Raw genomic sequence first — 20,304 nt, forward strand, 5'->3', positions numbered from 1 at the left:
GCCTGCCACAAGGGGTACTTTGCCGTGTGACCAGGAAGGCACATTTGGATGAGGGAATACAGCCGTGTTGGCAGCGAGGCCAACGGGTGGGAAATAAAGAGCACTAACAGAACTGGAATTTTCTAGAGATTAAAAGAAAACCACCCAAGACAGCATAGCATCACCGCTGGGCGCCCTGGAGCAGAGCTTTCTTTCATGGCCTGCCCGCTCACGGAAGGACCAGGCTGCCCTGTCGAGGAGGTCTAGGGGAGGGACCTGGCCACGTCCTCCCCCTCCCTGCCGCTCCAAGCCCTGGCTTTCCCCCGGGGCTGGACCGCCCATCATCCCACCCATCACCGCTCTCCCGGCTGGCGCTGCCCACCCCGGCTGCCCGGGGAGCTGCTCGCGATTCCTGGAGACCTGTAAATAAGCTCTGATTTGAATGTAATGTTTTTTTCACCTTTGCAGCCTTTACGAAGTAAGGACTACGACCTGTTGCATACTCATGCGGCAGCGCTATTCAGCGGGATAAATCAGTGTTCCCCTCTTTTACCAGGAGAAAAGGACCCGGGGATGCCCGAGCCGTCCTGGCTCTTTCCCGGGCAACGTGGCCTGGCCCCGGCCCCGGTTTGGCACTGCCAGAACCAGCTGCCCGGTCTCGCCTTGGCCACACGCCCCGTGGTGCCCGGTGCCCTCAGGCTCCAGCAGACCCTGGGGCTTTTGCCTTTCGGGGTAATGCCTTGAGCCCAGATGAGTGGAGCGGGGGACTTGGAGAGCCGCAGAATGCTGCCCACCCTCCCATCCTCCCCAAAACGTCCGGGGCTGTCTTCCCCCGAGCACGCTGCAGTCCCTGACGTCCGGACGTGGATGATCCGAGCCTCCCAAGGACTTCAGAAGCTAAGCACGCATTTTCCACTTTCGTCTGGCAGATAAGGCAGCCACCGCGGCTGCTCCAAGGTCCGCTGTGCCCCAGCGGAGGAATCGGAAACATCCCGGCTGGAGCGGCTCTGATCTCCCCACTGAGGCTGTGCCTCTTTCCCACGCCTGAGCCTCTCCTTCCTTTCGTTTACTCTCCGGTGCTTTGCAAATGTAAGGGGTGCAATTTCATATCCCCGTGCTCCAAAAGGACGGGTCCGTGTCTTTTGTAGCTCAGCCAGAGCCAGGAACTTGCGGATATTCTCGGATACTCGGCTCTGCCTCTAGGTGAACCTGCATCTGCCTTGAGCAGGGAGATAATGCGGTGGCTGTTGTTTTGCTGCTGCCAGTCCCTGGAGAGAGCGTTTCCATGAAGTCTTAGCTCCGGGGGGAAAAAAAACAAACCAAAACAACCAAAACTGTCAACGCTATATAGCTCATGACTAGGAAATCAAAATTTCTCCCTAAATGAGGCTTTCTGATAGGAAGAGGCTGGCAGAGGCGTCCCTATAATAAAGCGTGCGAGGAAAGTAGTTTGCCGGGCGGGAGGAGAGCAGCCTGGCTGGTTGACAGAGGGGGCGGATCCTGCGCACGGGCGGGCAGCGCCGAGCCGGAGCGGCCCTGGCAGCCGCGGGGCTATTTCAGGAGCCGGGCGGAGGCGGCGGCTGGGGCCGGAGCTGGAGCCGGAGCCGGGGCAGTGATGGGGTTAGCGGCGCCGGTGGGCTGAGCGGGGGGCTTGTAAGCGGAGGCGAAGGCAGCCGGGAAAACAAGCCTTTGCCTCGGATCGAGGGGAAAAGGATAGGATTTTTGGGCTGCATCACAACTTGAGCAGCATCAAGCTGAGCCAGGCGTAGAGGGGAGCGGGAGGGGAAGAAGAAGGAGGGGGAGGAGGAGGAGGAGAAGGAGGAGGAGACGGCTGCCACCGGAGGATTTGGGCTCGATTTATTCAAACAAATCAGTGCTCAGGAGAGAGCGGCGAGGAGGAGGAGGAGGAGGAGGAGGAGAAGGTGGGGGTGGGGGGGCAGGAAGAGGGGGATCTAGAAAGAAAAGTGTGAGGGCTGTGGCTGGGAGAAACAGAAGTGATGAGAGAGCGAGCAGGGAGGCTGGAGGAGGCTGCCCGTCCTGTCGCCGCGCCCCGCGGGGACCGCCGCTCCTGCCGCCGCCGGGCGCCCCCGCGGCCGCCGCTGCCGCCCCGCCGCCCCCGGCCCGGCCCATGGAGGCGCTGAACGGCCCCGGCCCGGGGCCCGGCGACGCGCTGCGGCCGCCGCCGCCTTCACCCGGCCACCACCACCCTCACGCCGAGAAGAAGCGGCTGCACCGCGCCCCGTCGCCCGCCAGACCCTTCCTCAAGGACCTGCACTCCCGCGCCGCCGCCAAGCCTCCGCCCGCGCCCCCCAAGTCCCCCGGCCTCCCCGCCCGGGCGCCCTCGTCGCCGCACCCGGGCGTCCACCAGCCCTCCGCGGGGCTCCTGGCGGCGCCGGGCCGCCTCTCCCGCCGCCCCGCCGCCCCGGGGGCCAAGGCGGCCGCCGCCGCCGTCACCGCCGTCGGCAGGGCGGGCGCCAAGGCCGCCCCCTGCGCCAAGCGGGCAGCCCGCGGTCCGGAGCCGGGGCCCGGCGGCCGGGGCGCGGGGCGGCAGCCCGGCGGGGAGGCGGCCCCGCCGCCCGGCAAGGGCAGGAAGGCGAAGCGGGGAGCCGCGACGGGCAGCGGCCATGCGGCGGCGGCGCTGGCTCGCGTCGGCCACACGGACAGCAGCTCCGACCTCTCCGACTGCCCCTCCGAGCCGCTCTCCGACGAGCAGCGCCTGGCCCCGGCCGCCAGCAGCGACGCCGAGTCCGGCACCGGCTCCAGCGACCGCGAGCGGGAGCCTCCCGCCGCTCATCCCGCAGCTCATCCCGCCGCTCATCCCGCAGCTCATCCCGCCGCTCATCCCGCCGCTCATCCCGCCGCTCATCCCGCCGCTCATCCCGCCGCTCATCCCGCCGCCGAGCCGCCCCGCTCCGGCCATGGGCCCGGCCCCGGCCCCGGGCGCGGAGCTCCGCCGGCCCTCGGCTCCCGCGGGGATGCGCTGCCTGCGGCCACGGGCGGGGGGCGAGCCCCGAGCCGCGGGGAGCCGCCGCCGGCGGCCCCGGAGGAGCTGCAGCGGGAGGTGGAGGAGCTGCGCTCGGAGAACGAGTACCTCAAGGTGAGCATCGCCCGCGGAGCCCGGCCTCGGCGGGGAAGGGAAGGGCAGGGGGCGGCAGCGGGAGAAGCGCGGCCCCCTCCTGCCCTGGAATGTGGGGACAGCGCTTGGAAGGGGGGGGAAGTAGATTCGCGCTGCCGGGAGTTATCTCCCGTGGGACCCCCCCGCCCCCGCTGGACCAAATGCCAAATTTTACCCGCGGGAGAGAAATAGGGGCAGGGAGAACCAGCCGTGCGCCTCGGCCCCCTCCTCCCCAGCCCCCACGAAGCGAGACCGCGGCACGGCTTAAGGATAGTTAAGGGACTTTAAGCGTATGATCGCGGCTCCCTGCAAAGCCCGGTCTGTGGGCGCTGGATGAACGTCAGTCCGATGCAACATGTACCGTGGCAATGTTGCGTTTGGTTGACGTGGTGGTAGCTCAGCAAACCCCGACTCTTTCTAAAGCACCGCAAACGCTCCACTGGTTAGCAGGACTTTGCTTTCCAGGAACTGTTTTCCTCAGTATCACCCTTTTAGGAAAAGCCAAGGAACAGGTTCCCTCATTTGATGTGGAAAGGATGGCAGCATTAAGTGCTCTGCTTATTGTGCTACTTTATCACTGGAAAGTGGAGCCATTCACTGTAAAGTACTAATAGGACAACAAGCGCAGCAAGAATAAAAGTGTCATTGCATCCTTCAATGAACTGAAAAGTTCATCAGTATGAATCCATCCTCGGAGAAACAGGAAAGTTAAATTCAGGCGAGCTCTGAGCTGGGTTGACCTGTGGGAACCTTTAGTTGGACTTGTACTTACAATCTGATCTTTTGGCAGAGCAAAGGAGCTACATCCATAAAGATCTATAAATAAGATAAACAGATAATCCTGTAACCACAGCCACTGTTTGACTCTGCCTCTGGTGAACACAATCTTTGTTCCCTGTTATTGGGAACACTCTGTTGTCAAGCAGAAAATCCATGAAAATCCATGTAAATCTAGGATCCTTACTCGAATAGGAACTGGAGTTTTGTGTATAACCTTGGGAAATAAGGGTGATAAAGATACAGGCTAGGCTCGTTAAAGGGTTTTGGCTAAGGTACAAAAAGCAATATTCAGCATAGCAAAAGGGTAACAGCAGGGGTGCTGCAAGGTTCTTTGCTGGGTCTGGTGCTGCTTAGTGAACTGGAAAAAGGAACGAGCAATGATACAGCAAAATTCTCAGATGACATTAAGTTTTTCTAGCTTAAGTCAAGCCTAGCAAAGATCAGACAGAACTTAATCACAAAGTTAACCCCTGAGGAATGTGTGAAAAAGGAAGGCAGAGGACGGTAAATAAATCTTTACATTCAAAATCTTAAGTATGTGGAGGGAAAAAGTATGCACTCTTCTGTTTAAGTGTGGTGTGTTAACTCGGGAGCATCACGAGAGGAGAAATTAAAATCTGCAAAAATTGTTAGATTACAGTGGGAACTGAACAGAGACAAAGAAAATCTGGCAATATTTTCAATATTTTATAGAACAGTAGCTATTACACAGGTCAGTGAGTGTATCTAAAATACTGTGGGCACTGCTGGTCATCTAGAAAAGGATAATACAAAACCAGACCAATAAAAATTATTGGCTCATAGAAAAGCTTTTATAGCATTCATTGGATGGGAAACTCGAGTGTGGTAGGGAAATGTAATAGTCTATAAAAAGACAGGCAGCACAGAGAACCTTTATCACAAGCTTATGTTTTATTTGACAGCCTAGATGAGCAAGATCTAGCAAGAGGAGATGTGATGAAATCAGAATTGATAATGGGAATTGCTTAAGGAGTAGCTAACTGGCACTGCCACGAGAAGTCGTGAAGTCCAGGAGCATCTCCTTGCATTACAGGATTTGAACAAGTATATGAGTACTTTATACTTAAACACATTACAAAGTGTGTCAAGCTCTCTTTATACTGAAAATTATTTTTACTTTGGGAAACTGAAAAACAAAGAGTGTGTCTGAATTGTCTAGGACAGACCCCCATTACTGTGTCCCACCTGAGGAACCCTGTGATCATGGGACCTAGTTGACAATGGAAGTCTTAGGCAAATAACTTAATTCTGCTTCATTCCAACTTTTTCACCCTGTGCAATGTCTTCAGGTCTTTTACCTTGATGTCTTCATCATCTACAGCAATTGTGTCCTAATACTGTTTTTGATTCAGATTGTGACTTTGTCATGCTAAAAGTATTTCTGTGTTTATCTGGTAGGATAATACAGACTGGTTTCCTCGGTGGGCATGTCCTGGTGCCTGGAAAGCCATGAACTAACACTGTTGCCTCTTCTGAGGAAAAATGAGTGTGTTGTCTGCTTTGCTTGGCCACCTGGGTGTGTGAGGTCTTAGTTCTGCTCCTCTCTCAAAATGGTTGGAAACAGCCCAGTGGTGTAAAAATCACCAGGAGAATTCCCAAACTTCATTTGCCTTTCCTAGGAAAACCTATCAAAAAGTCTGCAAATTAAAACCACATCACTGTCTGAGTTGTTTACTTGTGGGTTTGTTCCGTGTGTTTTTTACAATGCAGTTCTCTTGGTTGGCATTGGAGTGAGCTGTGTTTCTCCAGAGGGGGCTAAGGTATAACAGGGATGCTGTCAACTGTAAATAGACAAATGATGAGATAAATCCCAGAAGAAACTGCTAATTTCCTGAGCATGGCCACAAGCCAAATTTTGTGGTTTTCACTCCTCCTTATCCCTCCCTGCAGCTGGAGTGCAGCCCTAAGTGTACATAATAAAGTCTTTTTCAGGGAATTTTGAATTTTAACTTTCAGGTGGGAAGGTCTTTCATGTATCTTTCTTGTGTCTGTAACACAGGTTATAGAAGATACACACACACACACACACACACACACACACAGACATGCACACACACAGACTTAGTACTAAAGATTACTGGAGATTAAAAGTGTTGTCAGAAAGGAAAAAACAAAACAAAACAAACACAATAATTTGTTTTAGTTTCTACATACTAAGTACTAGAAAGTCTCCCAGAATGCAGAGCAAGCTGCTGCTTCTGCAAACACCTCAGACTTCTTATACCATGAGCCGGATTTTAACTTGGTATCAAGTTTCCACCCTACGTATTTCCAAGACTTTACTCTAGATAAGAGTTTGGCTCTAGCCATAGCTAACTAGCTGCAAGGCTAAGCCTGTAGGTGAAGTGTGTGAGGAGAAATGTTTACACTGAGAAGCCTCTCTTCTACTACCTTTGTGAAATTTCATCATTGATTTCAGTTTCATGTGTTCCTTGCATGACCTGATTTCAGCTACCTGTGGGGGTAGACTGTAACACTACAGCAGCATTTAAAAGATATCACTTAGTTGTTGATGTCTAAAAAGAGAAATTTTGTCATGGTGCCTGACTCTTCAGGACCAGGAGATCCTTGGTAACTGCTGGTAGTAGATAAAGTTTTAGTTATTGCTAGTTAGTCCTGTCAGTAGTAGCAAAATACTGCCCACACAAGTGGTTGGTTTTCAAGTTTACTTTAGTGTGTCCAGCACATGGAGAAGTGTCATTCACTATGTGAGTCCTTGGGAAACTTGGAAAGAAGCCATTTGTGGTGTAGAGCCTTCTGAAGGGTGAGGAATCTTAAGGAAGAGGGCCCAAATTTTAGCAATTAGAGGTGTTTCTTCTTTGTCTCAGGCAAACTTTAATTTAGACTGTGTTAATTAAATAAATGTGCTAGCAGAAACAGCAGCAGTGTTTTAGTCACAACACACGCCCCTTTTCTCTTTGCACCCTTCATGGCCATAATGTGAAAGCAGCCTCCTACATGAGGCATGACACTTCCTACAGCCCCTAAAATAAAACTGGTGCTTGCTGTGCTTTTCTTTACCTGGCCTCCTCTTTGTGCCTGTATTGGTACAAGTTCAGTATGCTGGAAATGCTGCTACGGTGTGGATGAGCACAGAAATATACTATCTTGGATTTACTAGAAAACTGTCTTTTTTGTCTTGCTTTGTCTTTTTTTCTTTCTGTAAGGACCACTCCAGGCCCCTTATTCTGCTGCGATGCATCTAAGCTATGTTCATTTTTGTTTAAAATCACAATGTGTGTCATATGAGACTACATTGTATTTCTTTACTTACTTGAAACTGTAGCTCTTTGAGTTGTAGGCTGAGCTCAGGGGAAGTAATTCCGCCGCTTCTTATATTAACCTGCGGGGATCTGTGGATGTCGAAGGGTTTTGCAGAGCAAAAATGATGAAAAGCGATGGCACCAATTTTTTTTTTTTTTTTCCTTTTAGTGAGGGTTACCAGAGTAAAAATAGAGCTCATCGCACGTCTCTGCTTGACAACCTCTCCTTTTCCCACCTGGAGAGCGGTGGCCCCGGAGAGAAGGGAAGGTCACAAACCCCGCATGGCTGGGCTCAGCCGGAGGGACTGCCAGCTGCCCAGGGAGATGTCACTTTGGGGGAAGAATAGCGAGCCCATGTGCCCTGTTAGCTCCAGCTGAGTCCCTGTCAGCCCCTACCCTGCCTGGAGGGGACGAGCTGTGTGACACACCAGGCAATAGTTTGCAGGGGTGGCCCTCAAGAAACGCTATGGATGTTGCCATTGATGAGTGCTCGAACAGCTTCACGAGCCCCAGCCGAGGATCATGTGCCGAAACAATACTGTAGCTAATGCTAGAGTGAGGCAGGAAAGCTTCCAGATGCTGCTCTTGCTCTCAGATCCTGCAAAGTTAAACCAGCCCTCAAGTCAACAGGTGCTCACGGTCCTGTGACTTTTCAGTTCCCATCTTGGTTTGTGCACAAGCTTCAGATCACGCTGGATTGGTGCATGACTTGTAAAATATCTGATTTGAGAGCTAAGTAATAACATCGGGGCCCAGGGGCTTCGGGTTCATTAACATATTTCGCAAGAGGCAAAAATAATGGTTGTTGCTTTCTTCCCAATCAAAGCCTTTCAGAGCATATTTATCCCTGCTGCAGTTCTGCTGTGAAGTGCTATGGGGGATGTGTTTATTCCTTAGCAGCAGCAGCAGCAGCATCTCCTACATATAGACATTTTGAGATATTTAAAACATGAAAACAGAGCTTATGTAAAATCACAGTTCATGAATCTTAGATTTATCAAGGACTTTCTAGAAGCTCTGGATTTGCCAGTGCAATAGTAGCTACCCACTCTAACTTCCACTCTTCTTCCCGTCCCCACTCTCCCCTCATTTGATTAAATGTATATTAAATAACTTGCTTTAGAAAATAGTACTGACAAAATCTATAAATACAACTTCTGGGTAGATTAATAAACATATCCTTTACATAGACGTTTGAATTTCCTCCTTCATTTGCATTTTCTTAAATACTATACAAAATATTGATTTTGTATGTTTTTGTCTTCCTAGTTTGTAAGTATTTTCAACTTAATATATGACTTCTGGACACTGATGGGTTATAATTTGCTGGAGCCTAAAGACTTTGCCAGTGTGTTTAACTGTATTCACAGAGTAATGAGTTCAGTATCCATGTATCTTTTATGCTGTTTTTTTGCATGTCATTTCTCCCTAATAATAATTTTCAAGTTTTCTGTGACTCATGGTCGTGTTCCACTATTTAGTCTCTATTCAGGCTCTGAGATAGGAGCTTTTTTATTTCAGGCAGTAATTCATCTCAGTGAAGGTAGATCAGTAGGCTGACCTAAATGCAAGTGGTGCAGATGACCCTTTCTCTGTATTTACACGTGGTTTAGTCATCTTGCTTTGGACTGCATTTACTCTGACCCCTTGAACAAAACATCCTCATCATGCATAGGTTTTAAAGCTGTCCAGAGGACTCGAGTAAGGGAGCACATTTGATGCACACTTGGAGTGCAGGTCTCTCTCTTGTTTTATTTTGTAAGGAATCCGTTTCTTGCATGCTCTGTGGACAGAATGAGTGTGCAGTTGGTGGAGATGATTGGAAAATTTATTTTCAAATGTTGTTACAGATCATAACCGGACTGGCTGGGTAGACAGAGCCCATAAGTTATGCAGGTATTCCTGGTCATTTCAGTGGGAGTGACTCAGATGAGTATGGGTTACTCAGTGTAATAGCTGCATGGCCTGAACTTTTCTTTCTCGCTCTCTTTCTCTTTTTTTTTTTTTTTTAAAGAATCATAAACAAGGCATATTCCTGTAATTTGTTCTTAATTATACTTCATTATAATTAAATCAATAATAAACAAGCATGACATCAGTAAAGGTATTAATAAGATAATGGCTTCTCTTCTGACAGGCAAGTGTTCAATTTGCACAGTACAGACAGAAAATGACCTATCAGTATGTATTTGGGCTACTCAGTGATGGAAATTGCACACAAGGCTTTCCCCTTCTCAGCCAGTTCACTTTGGCTTGGCACACTGACAGGCAAACAGGGAATCCTAGTTCTCTTGCTGTTGTGCTGCAGTCTCGGGGACTCCTGCAAACAGAGCGGCTGTTTGCGTGTGGCCCTGTGTCCTGAGCCACCCTGTGACTCTCAGATGGGTAGCTCCTGTTAGACCCCACATAGCTGGCCTTAAGAAAGTCATTTGGGCCAAGAGAAACCATAAGCTGGAGGACTCAGGAGCTGGTGCAACTTGGATTTCTACTGCAAATTTGGAAAGAGCTGCCAGTTAGAAGAAAATACAATTCCATTCTTTTTTTTTTTTCTTGATGACCAGAGTGACACATAGGGAAAGAAAAGAGTTTAGCTTTTCCTAAACAATATTCCTTCTCGCAGGACTCTCTGCCTCGTGCTGTTCTCACTGAAAGTAATAGCATAATTACCATTAAATTAAAAGGGATCAAGAGGAGGCTTTCATCCCCTTCAGGAATGCACAGCAAAGTGAAGCTTCTGATGCCAGCACTTAACCTCCCAATTTCAATTGCCACTTTGGGGTGCTGGAGCAGGTCCTCCCTGTTTAAGGAAGGGAGCAGCTCTCCATTTTTAGATGAACAAAGAGGGGTGGCTGCTTTCTTGCCTGTTTGTTTTAATTACTTTTAAGTGCCTATTCTGTTCTCTTTCTTCAGTTTTACAATATTAAAGTCTACAGTATGAAGCTCTATACCTCCTGAGAGAAAGAGCTTTAATTCTAACTCACAATAATAAGAGTAGTAAGAACAATATATTTTAATTAAGTCAAGGGTTTGGCTTATCTGTTATTTCCATCTGCCTTGCAGTCAGAGCATCCCTTTTTTGCAAACCACCACGCTGGGAATTTTGGCTTTGCTGCATTTCACAAACAATTGACGTGTTCTCCTTCAAAGCAGTAGTTTGCCAGTTTAGTAAGTAGGACCATCATGGTTTCAGCTGTGATGTCCACTTCTGTGGGTCTTCAACTTAGTTTCCTTAAATTTCTGTGCACAGATCACTTTAGAAGAGAATTTTAAGCCGTTTTGATTTTCCAGGTGCAGTTGCAACAGTTCTGACTTAGGATCTGTTCCCATACAGTTTCAGTGTCCACAGCAGAATGACAAATACTGGCAGAGGAGAATAAACTGCTAAGAATACCCTTGTCACTGGCCTTCTGGGCTGTATTGAAAGCAAGATTGTGTCTTTATTGTAACTAAACTGTTATGGTTTAGTTAAAGGTTATCCCAGTATCTCTAATTCTGTGCTGACTGACATACAAAATCTGGGCCAGATTTTCCAGAGGTGATATGTTCCTCTCTATATATTTATTATATAAAAATAGGACTTCATATTGCTGTTCAAAAGGATTTAATCTGTCTGATTTCATCTGTTTCTTTTCCTCTCTGGGCTGGACAGACTTCATAGGCTCAAGCCCCAAGCACTGCAGCAATACAGCAGAAAATGGGCTGAGGCTACATGCAGGCTTTACAGTGAGGTTTCTGCTCCTTATACAGTCAAAACTGTTTGTGGACTCATGTTGCCTTGTTTTAATGCTCATCCAAAGGGTGCTGTATCTCTAAATACAGGACACAGTTTGATTTCTGTGTGAAAATTTTGGGAGTAGAAAAGAAATTAATTGTGGAAAAGAAAGTTCAGCCAAAAAAATATCTGAGAGGAGAACTGTGTGAGATTTTAAAGTACAGCTTCCTTCATGGTATTCTAAATTTTAATTTATCTGTGAAATTACACTAGAGAAAAACAGATTTTGTATTTATAACCAAAAACCACCAAAAAAACCCAACAAAAAACCCAAACAAAAAACCACCCCCACCAAAAAACACCAAAAACAAACAAACAAAAACCAACCAAACGAAAACAATCAACCAATCAAACAAAATAAAACCCCACAAAGTTGTATTTGTGCTGATAAGGGAGATTGAGAAAACTTTGGTTTACCTGGAGGTTGAAGACAGTCCTGTATCCTGAAACATGGCTCATGGCAGTGCTTGCAGCCCTCTGGGGAACATTTTTGGTGTGAAGAAAGACATTGGATTCAAGTCTCCAACAGAGACAGAGTGACTCTTCCATCTGGGAGAACTCCCTTGCCCACAGATGAGATGTGGAAATATTCAGTTTTCAATGGGATGAGTGTTTCAGGGATTGGGTTGTTTAAAGTTTTGTGAGTTTCACTTTCCAAATTTGGTTGCAATAAATGCTTTGAAATCAAATATTGTTTATTATTTGTCTTTAGAAACCAACCAAATTTACTACCAACAAAACTTGACAAAGATAAGAAGGAAGTTTAAGAGATGAGCAATGACCTTATAATTGCAGGCTACTTTATACATGAAAACTGTTGCTTAGTTCTTAAATCTAAATATCAGATTATAAACCAGATCCCATTAATTTGTTGATCGTAGTTGTTTTTCTTTGTTATGAATTTGTGTTTCAAAATTTTAATTTACAACCAAATTACTAATCTAACATTAGCATTCTGAAGATGACATTAAAAAGTTAATTGAACTTAAATCTAGTTGTGGTAAATTCAATACCTAAGTCTGCAGACAAACTTTGAGAAATAACTCTGGTCCTTTTCATTCCATGGGGCTGTGTTAGCTCTGACTGGTAAAGACTCTACTTTTGGTATGAGTACCTTGACCAAAATACCTCATTAATAAACTGATAATGCACAAGTGTACTCCTTTTCTTAGGTTCAAAAGCCACTACTACTCTGTAATCAGTTTCTAAAACCTTGACATTTTCTTCTGCATCTCTTATCTTTGCTGTGTAAACTTTTACTTTACCGCTTGAAAGTGTCTATAAATGTGAAGCAGTGGTAAGTGTGTACACAGGAAAGAAAAGCAGTCTCATTCCCAGCCCAATCAAGCATGCATTGCTGTGTTTTTCTTTTTTAAGAATACACATCATCTATCAAAACTTCACCAGTGTGTGCGTCGGCTGTAAACTGGCCAGAGTACTTGGCTGTGTCCTGAGGAGGAGTAGATAGAGCCTGGACCCTCAATTGTTTTGAAATAATCCTGATGGGTTTGGTCTGCAGAGCTCATTTGCTTCCTTGAAGTCAGATGTTTGTGCTTAATTAATGTATTTGGAACTTCTGAGGATGTTATTGCTGCAAGGGTAACCTCGATGACTGTGCTTACACTATTCCTTTTCAGCGTATGGTGTGAGCACAATCCAGCTCACTGGGGAGTAACCCTTGAGTTTATGCATCCACACAAATATCCTGCTCCTGCACCTGTCCCAGAGAGACTGTGGGACAGGATGCTCCTGCAGCAGAAATCTGAATATACTGAGAATGTACAGTGACACAGTGGGCTCGTGAGAAAACTCCTCTGTCTTTTCAGAGCATCTGGGGAGAACGGTGTAGGGCCCTGGGTGGGCTGTGCTGCTGGAGCAAAGCCTCACTGGTGAGCCCAGAGCTGTAATTTTGGAAATAACAGGCCTTGTGTGTACCCAAAATTTATGCTGACTCAACTAATTGAAATTAAACCATAGCTGTATAAATCCTGGAGTTTTTATACATGGATGGGATTTTGGTAAGAACAATGCTGTAATTCTAACATAACTGACGAGGCTAAAGAACCCATCTGCCCATCTTCCTTTGGTCAGGACTGTGCTCAGGGACAAGATCTGCCCTGCATTTGTTTCCAGAGCTCCAATGAAGCAGATGAATATGTCAGTCTGGTTATGCCATGGGAAGGGGAATGGTTGAGAGGACCGCCAGGAGACTGTGGGCAGGTGTGTTCATGCAGGGACTGGACAGGGATGGTTCAGCCAGGGGCAGGGGCAGCTTTGTCAAGGGTACTGACTTCATAGCAGTGCCTTCTCCACCTGAGACAAGTGTGAAATATTCTCTGGTATTTCGGGTATTTTGAAATGCCCTTGATATTTCAAGTGTGAAATAATTTCCAGCCATCCTTGGTATTCCAAGGGTTATTTACAGACCTGAAGTGAGGTCACAGTGCAGCTACCCCAGTACAAATTCTCCTGGATTCTTATTTAAGGGAAGTTTTCCACAGAAAATCTGATCTTTATAATATCAAGTTCAGTTTTAAAGAAACCAATTAAAAAATTAATAGTTAATTTCAAATATTCTCCTCTTGCCTCTTTTTCTTGATTCTTTCCCCCTCAACTTTGTTCAGTTTGTAGAATTATATGTTCTTCCCTCATGCAGTTGTTTAATACCTTGTACCCCTCTGCCTGGAAGACCTTTCTAGCTTGGAGCTTTAGTCATCCACGTATTAAACAAATGGCAGTGATAGAGCTTATCCTGTTCAGCTGTAAATCTGTAATCTGACTTTAGAGAGCAAGTGCTACTCATGATACAACGTGGAACTGGGACAGTTCATGATGCCCAGAAAAGAACAAGCAGGTTGTTCCCATGGGCACAGGTTTTGTTTTGTTCCTGTGGCCCTGTTATTGAGATGTGTGTACACACAACAAAACCCCACTTTATCCTGCACACAATCCACGTGTCATTAAACCTGTGCACAGTGTTAGGATCGGATGGTACAGCATTCCCATATGGAGCAGTTCAGTATTTTGTGTAAAGCACTTTTTTCTTTCCTGAAAGGAAGTGTAGGTTGTTAAAAAGGCACACCACACAGAGATGTTGAGGCACTTGCTTAAGTAGGTTTGCTGTACTCTAAGTAAAGGAAGGAATCCGTTCAAATAGTGGTATTGTGCAGTTTTAATTTTAATCTGAGATGGTAAAACGAAGGTTACCAGTTTCAGGAGACATGAGCATCTGGTTTGTTTTTAATTATCAAAGCAGTTGAAAGAAATATGACAAGTACTCATTAATTTAGTTCAGCATAATTACTCAATGTTGGGTTAAAACTTCTGTTCCTGTGACTTCTGGAGCTGCGTGCTGCAATCTGTATCATTTCATTGATGTGGTATCCTAGCGAGCATGTTTCCTATTTTGCTCCCATGGGTGAGATTTAGAGGTATGATGGAGCGCTGTTTTGCCTTCTCACAGGATGAGCTGGATGAACTTCGGGCTGAAATGGAAGAAATGCGTGACAGCTATTTAGAGGAAGATGTTTACCAGCTGCAGGAGCTCCGGCGAGAGCTGGACCGGGCAAACAAGAATTGCCGCATTCTGCAATATCGTCTCAGGAAAGCAGAACAGAAAAGCTTGAAAGTTGCACAAACAGGCCATGTGGATGGAGAGCTCATTAGGAGCCTGGAACAAGATTTAAAGGTGGGTTGAGAGATTCGTATTCACAGCAAAAGAGAGCAGACTGTGATGTGGCTCTCTGCAATGGAAGTGAGGGTGACACATGAAACAAGCATTAGTTCTCCAAACGTCACGACCAATTTCCTTCTGCTGTGGTGGAGAACAAATATTCAGCTCATCACCATAAAAAGATGTGTCAGTGAGTAAAAAAACATGTGTTCAGATTCAAAATGAAAGAAATACAGTCAAGTTACATTTCTGCATTTGAAAGATTTAAAGTGTCTTGTTTTACTGGTTTTACTGAAAACATTAACTTTGCAATACTGCATAAACAAAACCTGATATGATTTTTCCAGTTCATGCTGTTTCTTTCCTTTCTTGCTTATGCCAAGTTAACTGGAAAAAAAATAGTCTAAGTTGCATTTCTTAGTGTCTAGTGAGTTACTTGTAACAGGAACAGACTGTTAAAATATTTTTGCAGGGCAGATAGAGAATAAAAATGCTCTTTCCCTACAAACACAAATACCTGTAAAAATTATATTCATATTGAAACAGTTTTTGTATCTTTCAGAAATGCTTCCATCAAGACATATAGATTTATATAGACATATAGATAGATATAGACATATAGATTTATATATAGACATTATATAGACATGATGTTTATCTAGCTTTACTCATTGTTCTTGATATTGCTACCTTTTAGCTGTTTTTAAAATATCTTCTGTAGAGAGGGACTGCTTGAAACTAGAATTATTAAATATATTGTACTTAAAAATGCAAAACATAAAACCTTCTGAAACCAGAATGATTTGTTGTCAGCAGTGGAAATGAGAGTAACATATCAAGTCATCAAACCTTTTAAAACGTCAGATCTAATTTTCCTTTTATGATGGAAACCAAATAATAACCTTATAACAATAGCAATAGTACATTGCTCAGTAAAAATCTTGTACCTAGATTTCAGTGAAAGAGATATTGAGTGGTTGTAGCTAGTTTGCTTTGGTTTTACTGACTTCTTGTAATTCCATAATTCCTCATGGTGTATGATGTATCACCTTTACAAATGTTTTTGTAGTAAATATCTATTCTTGTTAGGCTGTACTCAGAAAACCTAAGCTAGCATATATTTCTGTGCTTTCATATCAGTCTTGCCTAGCTGTGATTGCTGCTAGAGCAGCAAGTTTGTGTGGCTGTGACTGCTGCACACGTTGCTTTGATCGATGGCCCATCAGCTTTACAGCACAATTCCTTGTCTTTGGCTTTATCTTTGCGATGTGCTGGGACTTTGATGGGCAGCTTTGGTGTCTGCTTTTTTCCTCCTGCTGCTCATGACATTGCCTTAGCATAATGTGGAGAGGGAGCTGGAGATGGGTAATCAAATATATTTTCGTTCTGGATTTCTTTATTAGAAATGAATATTCATTTTGGTACTTGGAAGGCTTGGAGTGTTCCATCAACAGTGTCATAATTGAATTAAAAATCTCTTGGCTGTCTAGGGCTGTAATATGCTTTTTACTGTAGGAGACATACTGTAATTTTTACTCCTTATGGATGATCTTCATGCATTTGTGCTCTTTTAACCAGGTAGCCAAAGATGTTTCTGTCAGACTGCACCATGAGCTGGAGAGTGTGGAGGAGAAGCGAGTTAAAGCAGAAGATGAAAATGAAGTCCTTCGGCAGCAAATCATTGAGGTGGAAGTATCCAAGCAGACACTGCAAAATGAGCTGGACAAGTTAAAAGAGGTAAGCAATTGTCAGAAAAGCCACGCAGAGCACCACTGCTGGGTTAGAAGGGAAATTTGGCACACAGGTGTTTTAGACTAATTCTTGTATTAAATGCTTGCTGATCTTGCTTGCACAATTGCCCCAAAGGTCTCCTTTGTTATGTGTCCCAGATACATCATCGGTAATTTGGAATCAATAGAGATGTAGATGAGTGATGCTCCACTTTTTGTCTGGGGCTTCTGTCCCATTTTAAGCTGCTTAAAAACTCTCTTCCTGCTGGAGCAAAACTCTTTCTGATTTGACTCCAGCTAGCTCTGGCTGTTCTTTACACAGACTGGGACTTCCACCTACTTGAAAGTCAAATGAGGTGTGCATGACTTGTCTCTGAGAGCAGGGTTCAGATAGGCAAGCCGCTGTTTTGGCTGGTGCTGCTCAGTGGTGGCAGTGGAGCCATCAGCATGAGCTGGGCAGCCAGAATGTGGTCTGTAATGTATAAATAACATTACACTTCAGGCACAGAATTGCTGTCTCTTGAGAAAAAGGATCATTTCAACTGGTGCTGACACACAGTCATACTGGTTGAAGTGATGATCCTTGGAAGCAAGTGAGCTGAGGAGTAGGGGAGCATAAAGGAAAGCCAAATACTAAGCACAGCTCTTTGCTGGAGCCTACATCCCAATCTGTAGCGGTATTTCTGTTCTTTTAACAGTACAGCAGATTGGCAGCTCACAGCCCCTGCTCTGTTTTAAACCAGATTGAGATAGAGCATTTAAACGTAATGAGGTAAGGCATTTATCCTCTGAGCCCTGGTCAGATTTAGAGAGCTGGTGCAATTATGTGTTATTTTAATCTTTCCAACATTACTTGTGAGTCAACTGGCACAAAGCCTGGCTCAGTTTTATAAGGACAGTCCCTATTTAATTTCTCTGTGCGTTAGAATGATGAGTAGTCCAGTACAGGAGTTTTGCAGTGTTTGTGCCTCACAGAGCAGATCATCAGCTGGTGTACGTATCAGTGGTGCTTAGATTTACCTGTGAACCTGACACAAAAGATAAAGTGTGCATGATGTTTTAGCTACTCTTCTCCTTTCTCAATGTTGTGAATGCTGTGTTAAGTGGACATGATACCATGTTACAGGGTCTGCAGTCTCTGCTCTGTACAAAAGTGCCATCTCATCCACACTACCAAATTAATGCTTGCTGTTGTTTAACATGCAGGTCCACCAGGTACTGCTTGATGGTCTTGGGGTTCAAGCAGAAACTAAACTGTGGGGGAGAGGTAAGGGAAAAAGTGGTCTAGCAGTGCTGAAGACACAAGCTAGCTCTAAGCAGGCTGCATTTATTACCTTGCTGCTTAGGTTGCTGCAGCCTAGCTGTGCTGGGAAGCGCTGCTAAGTCAGCTGTCTCTCTGCTGGACTGCAAGATGAAGTGAATGCACCCTTACTTTGTAAGCATTCCTTGCCCCGTAAGAGGCAAAAGCTGGAGGGGAGCTAGGGAAAGGGAGAGACAGCAGGTAGGATGATGGGATGTATTCATGCTGATCTGGAGATAAAGCAGGGTGTGAGAGGGATCATGAGATGCAGTAGTAGTAGTAGTAGTAGTAGTAGTAGGGATAGTCTGGTTTCACATGCCATGAATTGTGGTTTCTCTGGCAGTCACAATTTCACAAGGTCACAGGAGGTGAGAAGATGAGGTTGGAGTCTTTGGCAGGTCACACAAGGAGAGATGAACCAAAGGCTAGAGAAACACAGCTACGCATGTGTCAGATAAGTGTGTGTTTGCAATGTTGTTGACATTGCTAAAAAAATTATTCTTCACTCAAGATGTGTTCAAGTAACTACCAGAAGCAGTGCCTCCTTAGGTACATTTAATGAGTGCAAGGAATGTAATATAGACGTGCCAGTGGGAAAGCTGGTACTGTATATATCAGGACAAAAGTGACCCCAAAGCCATGTAGCTTCTTCCCAGTCCACCCTGACTGCATCTTGTCTATCTAGGGGCTGACAGTTAGAAGGAGCCTTTTCCTATCCAGTCCTGGAGCATTGCCTGAGATCCAGTTAGACAGTATTCACTCTCTGATATAGCTTACTGCAACCGTATGCTCATTCTCTGTAATATCCTTGACTATTCTCTGTCATTGGATCAACAGAAAGGTTTCCTCATATCTGTGTTCATATTTATTGCTTAATTCAGTGCTAGCTTCTGCTTTGGTGTGCCATACAATTCCCTTGGGTCCCGTTTCCCACTGCAGTAGATGGCATGTATGTTGATTATCTTTAATGTATTTTGCATTCTGAAATACCTTTAGGAATTGTACATATCTCTGAAAAGACTCTTTCTTTAAAGCCACCTTTGGCGTTTATCATGATCTTTTAAAGAATTTCTAACATTTATCATGTTTAGTGCTGTTATATATTTTTTTACACCAATACCTGTTTTGATCTCCTGTGATATTTTCAACAGGACTTCTTGGGTATATAGGCTTGTTCTATCTAAATAAAATTTTTATTTCCTTAAGAAACAAGCCTTACAGTTGTAACTGGGAAATTATATTTTTTCTCCTACAGACCATGTAATTTCAGCTTGTTGTGTTAAGCGCATATGAGAGAGATTTTCCTTTCTTGTCACAAAATAATATTTCTGTGTGTCTTACTGTGAAAATAATCTCCTCTCCGAACCTCTCCGAACCTCTCCGAACCTCTCCGAACCTTTCCCTCCCCAGTCCCAGGTGCTTCTGGATTCCCATTCCATTACACACTTTCAGAAGTCTTTGCATAATCTATCAAAACAGCATCTAGGCCCCTGTTCTTTTCTGGTATCAGCCAAATGCTCCCCATCAACAAAATATTCTGATTTTCACTGATTGTTTCATTAAGGAGCTCTCAGATAACTGGTGAGTCACTTGCAGGTTTTTAGGATAATGTTACTTCCTTTTTCCCCTTTGTCTTTTTCTTTTTTTTTTCATAAATGTGCTCCATCCCTCCAGCCTCTTGCTGCATTTCCTGTGTTTTGAGCTAAGATACGAGTTGATAAGGATATTTAACAAATTCTTGTGAATTTTGTCCAATTCTGATGTCTTCCAGTTAGGCATCATTCTTCTCTGAATGTCTTCATCAGTATCCTGGCATTCGCTTTGCTTACTCATGCCACTGCACTTCCTTTTTTTCTTTCAGTTCTCTTAACCAAAAGATAATATAGTTATTTTCTTTCCCATAATACTTCCTAGTTTTTTTCAGACTTTACTCGTTCATCACTGCTCATCATCTGCTACTCTTGCCTGAAATATTTTCACTGATTCTTTTGAAGATACTTCTTTCACTGGCTAATAATGTTTTCTCACTGAATGTTTTATAACTTTACTGACTGTAGCAAGTATTTTTTTTGTGTCAGTCTTCTCTATCTGCTGAAGCACTGTGGTTCATTGATTTTTTTCCATTATTACATTCACCTACTTTTTCAGTTTTCATTTTTCAAATCTTCCCTTTTTACTGTGAACGTTTCAACTGGTTTTGGGCCACCCTCTGATACCATTTTCTGTGGCATCCTCCATGAGACCTGCAGAGTTTTCCTACTGCTGTGAACACTTCTTTGTAGCATTTCCTGGGATGTTTCTGAGAACCACCCCTTCTAGGAATTTGCTAGGATTTTCTGAGACTTAACAAAGCTTCCTCCATACAGCTTTGTAAAGAAAGGCAGCGTGCCCTCACAGATTTGATAAGAACACACATCCCTGCCAAGGCTTGCTTGCTTTTTCCCTGTGTTGTCTGGGTTATTAACATTGCCATTTGAGTCAGTAGGCTGCCAGGAGAGAAAAAAAATTACTCCATCACTAACAAATTACCTCAGCAACATCCCTGCAACTGTCATTTCCCCCTTCCTAATATCCTAATGCACCTCATGAGAAAGATTGATGTGCATTAACAATTTTTCTCAATCAATCAACCAGAAAGCATTCAGAACACATTTTTCAAAAATTTCCTTTC

General features: G+C 45.0%; 1 protein-coding gene across 13 annotated transcripts in view; it reads left to right on the plus strand.

The window, feature by feature from the left end:
- Positions 1-2,092: 2,092 nt before the first annotated feature.
- Positions 2,093-20,304, plus strand: part of MTCL1 (microtubule crosslinking factor 1) — a 103,713-nt gene continuing 85,501 nt past the window's right edge. For all 13 annotated transcript variants that reach the window (XM_086892574.1, XM_086892634.1, XM_086892593.1 and 10 more), the window contains exons 1-3: positions 2,093-3,076; positions 14,394-14,618; positions 16,182-16,340. In XM_086892574.1, the coding sequence (XP_086748700.1) occupies positions 2,108-3,076; positions 14,394-14,618; positions 16,182-16,340 (1,353 nt within the window). In that variant the 5' untranslated portion in view covers positions 2,093-2,107. The remainder of the gene's footprint in view (positions 3,077-14,393; positions 14,619-16,181; positions 16,341-20,304) is intronic.

Source organism: Cyanistes caeruleus, chromosome 1, assembly GCF_971803275.1.
Source record: "Cyanistes caeruleus chromosome 1, bCyaCae1.hap1.1, whole genome shotgun sequence".
NCBI classification, from domain to species: domain Eukaryota; kingdom Metazoa; phylum Chordata; class Aves; order Passeriformes; family Paridae; genus Cyanistes; species Cyanistes caeruleus.